Source organism: Akebia trifoliata, chromosome 12, assembly GCF_017979445.1.
Source record: "Akebia trifoliata isolate Shusen 1 chromosome 12, ASM1797944v1, whole genome shotgun sequence".
NCBI classification, from domain to species: Eukaryota; Viridiplantae; Streptophyta; class Magnoliopsida; order Ranunculales; family Lardizabalaceae; genus Akebia; species Akebia trifoliata.
In genome coordinates, this window is record NC_141386.1 from 148,669 (window position 1) to 156,100 (window position 7,432).

The 7,432-nt window shown below is 35.7% G+C and overlaps 1 protein-coding gene across 1 annotated transcript; it reads right to left on the reverse strand.

The window, feature by feature from the left end:
- Window positions 1–1,361: 1,361 nt before the first annotated feature.
- On the reverse strand, window positions 1,362–3,280 carry LOC147388399 (uncharacterized). The gene is made up of 4 exons (XM_086419069.1): window positions 3,122–3,280; window positions 2,505–2,624; window positions 2,288–2,407; window positions 1,362–2,029 (listed from the first exon to the last, which is right to left on the reverse strand). Exons 1-4 carry the CDS (start codon window positions 3,221–3,223, stop codon window positions 1,904–1,906), a joined length of 468 nt encoding a protein of 155 aa, XP_086275195.1. The 5' UTR covers window positions 3,224–3,280; the 3' UTR covers window positions 1,362–1,903.
- Window positions 3,281–7,432: the final 4,152 nt, after the last annotated feature.

Sequence of the window (7,432 nt, forward strand, 5' to 3'; positions counted from 1 at the left end):
AACCCAAATTTTAGGAGACTCCTCCGTAGTCAATGACCCAATTCTTGGGAGACTCCCATAGCAAAAATTGTTCACAATTTGCAATTCTTTGGATTTCACTACTTGACATATGTGCGGCACATTATCACATGGCTAAGTGGCAGAAAGCAATGCTAAAGGATAAAAAATTGGGATTTGGCACATGTTGGCATGCATCGCGTGGGTGCCAAGTAAGGAGGATATGATAGAGAGTTGAGATGGAGAAAAAAGAGAGTTGTTTTGCTGCAAATCCATGTGATGATTGAGTGTTGGTTGAGACCAAAGATAGGGGTGCTGTGCAATGTTGGCATGATTAGAAACTATAACAGGAGCACTAGTTTGGGCTAGGTTTGTTGACATATCCAAAATTTTCATCAATTGGGACTGGTCCATAGATTCTGAAGGATGATTAAGGCCACATAAAACCCTTGGTGCCATTAGAGGGAACTATTGGCAAAGATGGCCATGGTCCTACAAAAGCTTGTCGAAAGAGTTGGAAAGAAACAGGTCCAGAAGCCCAACTGTTTACAATCATTGGTTGGTTCTGTGATCTGATTATTGATGATGGTATTTCTGACGAAGCGGAGGGATGATTAAAAATGAAATTTGCATCTTTCACTACTCTCTGCTGTCGAAAGCAATGATAAATTGTCTCTTTCAAGTCAATTAAATGACAGCCTCCCTTCGTTTCGTTTAGAAAACGTCGACATATTACTTGTATGTAAACCATCCATTGTTAATATTGATCTATATGTCTATTTCTATTGTATATAAAATAATCTCAATAGAGAGGAGGTGATTTCTATCATTTGGGTTTTATTTGTTACCTCCCAATCCTTCTTTCTATTTTCCCCCCAATTTTCGTATATATTGATCTTTCTAAATGTTGTTTCTTATTGAGGTTTAATGGTTTTGTAATTTTATTTTCCATTGGTTAATTAAGTTGAATGCACAATCTTAAGTCCACCAATGTATAGGCACCAAGTCTCTGGCGTAGCAATACTTAAAAGACGGACCTTTGGATGGTCTTTGGGATAATTTGGTCTCAATCTCTAATGTGCAACAAATGCCGATTACACATCCAATTAAAAGAAATGTGGAAGTAAGAGATTCTAAAAGAACAAGAGAATGATAAATTTGGGGGTCCAACTCCAAAACCAATTGGCAATGAGTGGAGAGGCTCAGGAGTGTCTGATGTGAGACTAAACTCAACACGCCCCACACATGAGCTCGTGGAAATATGAATTGGGTGATGTGGAGAAGAAAAAGACTCGCTTTGATACCATGATAAATTTGGAAAACTAATTGGCAATGAGTGGAGAGGCCTAGGAGCTTATAAGGAAAGACACAAGGGAATGAGTGTCTGATGTGGACTAAACTCAACAGAGAATGATAAAAAGGAACGTGAAGTGAGGTAGTCTAAAGTAGGGAGAATATTTATTTAACTGACCCCAAATTTTAGAGATAAGGCTTTGATATGACGATGTTGTTGGCAATCACAAGGAGCATCCAATGTTTAGGATCTTGCTCACTACTTCACAGTATTATAATCAGTATTAATTGAGGTCTCATGATGAAATGGTTGATACAATTATGTATCAAGTAATCAATAAAGTTTTGTTGCTATCAAGAATAACTGTGGTGCATGTCCAAACATCAATGACATGTTATATTATTTTTCTTTGAGAAAGAAAACATCTCATGACTTATGATTACTTGAGAGCCTCTCCAACAAACCAAAACCTGAAAACATAGCAAGCTAATTTAAAAAAAAAAAATGGCTACAAATAAAATGAAAGATGTAGTTATTTTTATGGTGGATCCTTGACTAAATTCTGCATAAAAAACAGACTTTCCCTCATATTTGGCCTTGAGGTTTCGTTGCCTAAGCTGAATCAGCCTTCACTTTTTCAATCAGATCGGCAGCATCTTGAACGCTTACAATGTTCTCCGCTCCACCTTCTCCTATTGACACTCCAAACTTCTCTTCCAGAGCCATCATAATCTCCACCTGATTTGATTTCTTTTCTAAATTAGTAGAAATTAATAGAAGGTACAAAATTTAAAAGAAACTTTACAAAAATTATCAATGGTGTAATATCAGTCAAGGAGGAAATGAGCTACAAAACAACATTTTGAAAGTAGGATTTTATTGGATCTCCTTAATAATTTGTATCCAACTAAGCACTCTTAAACAATCATTAACAAAAGAATATTCAAATTTTGGTTTCCCCTACATGTCTAAGAGAAAATGAAGAAGAGAAAATACCGTGTCGAGGGAATCAGCACCCAAATCAACAAACTTGGTTTGAGGAGTCACGGTGCTCTCATCGATGGATAATTGTTTTGCAATCATGATCTGGACAGTATGTAGAGTCTCTGGCAGAGCCTGTACTCAAAAAATATATTAGTTAGCTTAGTTACAATATTCATAATTATGGCTTTTGAGTAGAATTGAATAGTGAAGCAATGGTAATATTTCTTACAGTGGAGCATGAAATTGTGGTCTTGAAGCTGCTAGGGAGAGGGAAAGATTTCTTTGCTGCTTTCGTGAATTGGATCCTGGTCATGGGGATTAGCCTTAACCCACCTACCAAGGGACCTCTCTGCATCATATTTTGATTTTCAAATCAATCACAAAATGTTTTTAACTTAAAAAAGAATCTCTTGGCTAATACTTATCATATCGTCGTAAAGTTGTATACATATGCAACAGGGGAAGGTGGGTAATTTGATCAATTATCATATGGTTAATATATGGAAAAAAGGTGAAACTTTGTGACCAAAACATGCTTTAGTAACATTATATCTTTTTGATAACTACTCAGTATATCATGATATTACATTTGATGCACTTGCCCACACAGTGATGAGTCTGGGACCGAGTTTTGGTGAAGATGATCTCCAGTAACAAAACAAAAAAAGAAGCTATTTCTTCTAATCACTTTGTTTGATGTAGTTAGAAAGAGCTGATTTTTGTTAAGGATGATCACCATGGCGAGAAGTTTTAGCGAAAAATTACCTCTCTCTCTCTCTCTCTCACACACACACACACATGCACACATATATATAAACATGAGTACATGTAAATGGTGGCACTTACAATAATGGGAAAGCTGTTTTGTTGGCACATGGTGCTTTTGATCTGTGGAGCAGCGGGAAGGGTGACCAAAGGAGCTGGAGAGAGAGAAAGGAAGGCAGCCATGATATTAGTTCACAAGGTTTGAGAAGAGAGATTGAAAGAATACCCAAAGCTAAACTAGTTTGATCGGTTATTCAGTTGAGTTCTTTATATATATAGAGAGGTTCTCAAGAGCCTAGACAATGAAAGGTGATGGTACCAAAGTTGGCTGTACTTTAAGCCCAATGACTTGAGCGGTCTATACAATGTATTGTGTCCTCTTGTGCTTGCAATGGACTTGATAGTAGTTGTCAAAGACACTGCATTAGACACTGAGCTGGCGTGGAGGTGTGCATGGAACCATAGATGCTTTTCCTCAAGACACGAGTGAAGAGCATTTAGGGTGTCTAACACAGTCACTCTAGGACGACTCTAAAAAATAAGGTTTATATTCCCAATTGCTAGGAGATGTGTTACCAGCTAGAAGAGGTCATTAATGGCACAACACACTTAGAAAAGTGCCTTGTGGTGAATGCAGGTTTTGAACCCAAATCGTGGTATCAACATCATAAACTTTGACCATTTGGCAAGTAGGCACCTTGGCATATGTATCACATCAGCAGTCCTGAACATTGTGGCTGCCAATATATTGGATCAGATCCAAAGTTCTATTTGAATTGATCTGATAAATTAGGATACACATTAAGGGTCTTGAGTTCAATAAAAAATAGGTATGACAATGATAAGATCTGTTGTAATATTAGGCTTGGATTTAATGTGTCTATGGCCACGTGTCTTGTGGTGACTTGTAGGGAGTTGTCATTACTGTTAGTTGGTTATAACCGTTTGTTAATAACATTCTGTTGATCAACAGATGCTATATATATAGGTGTGTGTTAGCCAATGTAATGTAACCTAATATTCATTTGGTCTCATTGTATAGCAATCAGAGAGAGAGCTTCTGATTGTGTGAGTAATGACATGATTCAAAGTGAATGAAATCCTCAAGTGTTGTTTCCAAGATTGATAGCTGTGTTATGTTTTCATTAGTTTTTTGTCTTTTCTTTTGTTTTGATTCTTTGGTTTTTGACCGTTCTTGGTCCGACTTGTGAGTTATTGGGAGTCTTCTTCAACAAGATCCAATATTATATAAGATTATATTATATATTTTGTAACTTATGTATAGATTGTATCACAAATACAAACTAACACCATAGTAAATAGTATCCTCTTGCCCATTAAATAATACAAAAAGAATTTTTATGATATGCATTGAAGCAACGCGGATTTGAACATTGTTAGAATGATAGTCTCACATTGGTGGTGCTCGACATTTGTTATTTGAGGTGATGGCAACCCTCACCTTACAAGCCGGTTTTGTAAGGTTGAGTTAGGCCCATGGACCTTAATATAGTATCAAAACTGGGTCACTATTTCTGGATGTGTGGAAGCATTTCCCTGGCCTTGCACATGGTGGGCCATTGAAATTTTCGATGTTCCCTAGATTCAATGGCTTACAGTTGTCAATTTTTTCTCATCTCCCATTAATTTGACAGTTTCGATCCGTCGAAAAAAAAAATTGACGTCTTGGTTTGTCGAATTTTATGAAATTCGGCGGCCTTGGACTGTCGAATATGGACTCTTTTCATATTGTGCATGTGAGGGAAGGTCTCAGAATGATAGTCTCACATTGGTTCTGGTTGCTCGATTTGTATGGCATTTGAGGTGGCAACCCTCACCTTGCAAGCTAGTTTTGTAAGGTTGAGTTAGGCCCATGGACCTTAATAGCTATTCCTTCAAATCTTTTTATCCAAAGCCCTTAATCATTGATTGAATATAGTGAGGGTCACAAAGACTATCTGGCACTAAATTTGGATCGACCATACGCCTTTGCTATTGGTAATACCTACTGCAAGGAGGAAAGGAAAGTAACACATTGTACATGAAAGCAAGTAGATTGGCTTATGGCTTCTTGAATCCATCCTCTATCCACCATCACCCCCACTTGAATTGGCAAAGTGAAAGAAGAATTGGGTGGGAATGGTGATCATGTTAACATTGACAATAAGCCACATTAACAAGTCTCCCCACCCAGCCTTTTTTGGTGCATTGCATTAGACCAAATTCGCTTTGGTCATATTTGGAAGATCAATAACACCAAAAGTCAATGACCCATTGTATCGAATAAATATACATATCTCTTTTAGATTACTTGTCATACTTTCTATGAAAGAATGTAATACATCATATAAATTTATGAAGTAGGAGATTCAAAGAATAAATAAATAACTAATATTATTAACTGACCTTCTTGGTCGATAAGGGATGAATTTAAAAGGTAAGAGTGCTTGAAAAAGCGAGCGAGAGGTAAAATAAAATTTGTTTATATCAATTTATTGACTTTGGTTTTATAGTGTTTGCATATGGTAGATTTCAAATCCCTAAGAGTGGGCTATCATTGGTGGACTTGTGTCTCAAAAATCAATATTATTGATTATTTTATTTTGTAAGTGAGGTATCCAGGCCTTTTAAAACACCCAACGCACCAAATAATTTATGAGATAAATCCTTGAGGTGATCCCTAAGGAGTGATTCAAACTCAAGACCTCCACTACCTAGCTTTGGCTTTGGCCATGTTACTAACCCTTGGAGGTTATTGTTGATTATACCTCACCACTAGGTCAAATCATTTATCATGGGTAACTAGAACCATTAATATAACATATTAAGACAACTTATAGGGGTTGGCTCAATGGCAATTTCGGATTGATAAACGGTTAATGCTCGTAAGTCGTGAGTTCGATATCTAGTATGAGCATTAATTCCTTAGGGGCCACCCGCAAATGCACACCCTCACTTGGCACGTGATATGTGGGTGTTAACGTGCCCCAGGACTAGTCCTTGGACAAAACCATGGTTTATGGATTGGGCAAAACGCAAATCGGGCCTGTTAGATTCTTGATCTTATAATAACATGAGATGCAATCATTGGACTCAAAGAATCTCATATGGATTTACTTGAGAAGGAATAGAATATGATCTTATTGAATATTCTCATATTAATAAATAATGAAAAGATTACAATGTTTCTAAGAGGTGTGTGCACTAAGAGATGTCAATAGCTGATTGAGTGTCTCTATGGTAAGATTGAACCATCACCCTCTATGAGTAAACCCAAACCAATGCCTTGTTTCATTTGGACTAGTCTATAAGCGTTGGTTTGTCATTGGCGACTCCACCGTCAAAGAACATGTTGAATGAAACTTAAGAAGTTATAACCACTTTAAGATATTATCTCATAGTAACTTATTAAACTATTCCCAATCAATTATTTAACTTATTTTTAACATTCTTTTTGTGTGGAAACTTATCTCTATGTTTTGAGTTGCATCATAATACCGTGGACCAACATGGTCTGATCCGATGTCTGAAAAAAACATATTAAGACAAGCATTTGATAAAAATAAAAATATAAAAAACTCAGATCTAATTACTAAAAACTACAATAGGATTTTGAAAAAGAGTCCGACGGGCCCAAGGTTTCACATGACAATATTTGGAGTGGTGGACAAGTACTTATGACAAACATGGGGGAGGGATTTAATTCTTAATTGAACTTCTTTTGATTTATAAATACAATCACTTTTTATCTTCTCAATAATAAATGTAATCAATAACAAATAATGCCTCTTAGATCATTAAAACAAAACTTGGTTCTTCATAAGATGAATCTAATGTTTCCTCTTTTGAAAATCTAAACTAATCTTCATAGTACCATGTCTTGAGAGAAAGTGAAGGAAATCCTCATAATTCCTAATTATTACCCTTTTTCACTTTTGTGAAGAGGTGAGACTCTTCTCCTTCTTCTTCTTAGTGAAACGTGTCCAACAGCTGATGGTGAGACAAATATATGTGGCATCCATTGATTAATGGGTCCCCTCTCCTTAGTGGTGCAATATTATGTGTATCCCAAAGTTCAAGTTTTACATGCTAGCTGTCATTTTGCACTAAATATTGAGATTTTAGTTTGCTTAATTTTTTTTCAAAATTGTATAATGTTCATTTTAATTCTAAAATCGATAATTTACCATTTTGAAATTACAATATTTTCGTTAAAGTGGAGAAATGGTTTACTGTTTTTTTTTAAAATTGTTTTATTGAAATTAAAACATGAAAAATATTTATTAATTTATAGAATAGGAAAACTTTTCTACTGTTTTTAAAAATATTTTAATTCTGAAAATGGTAATGTATGCTTTTAGAATAAAAATGAATAGTGTACTTTTACTTCAC

Excerpts from the sequence above, each read along its gene's own strand:
- LOC147388399 (XM_086419069.1), bottom strand. The coding sequence starts at position 3,223 with ATGGCTGCCTTCCTTTCTCTCTCTCCAGCTCCTTTGGTCACCCTTCCC. Across the intron at positions 2,408-2,504 it reads CCACAATTTCATGCTCCACT|GCTCTGCCAGAGACTCTACA; the intron begins GTAAGAAATATT and ends TTTTGAGTACAG. Across the intron at positions 2,030-2,287 it reads GTGCTGATTCCCTCGACACG|GTGGAGATTATGATGGCTCT; the intron begins GTATTTTCTCTT and ends AAATCAAATCAG.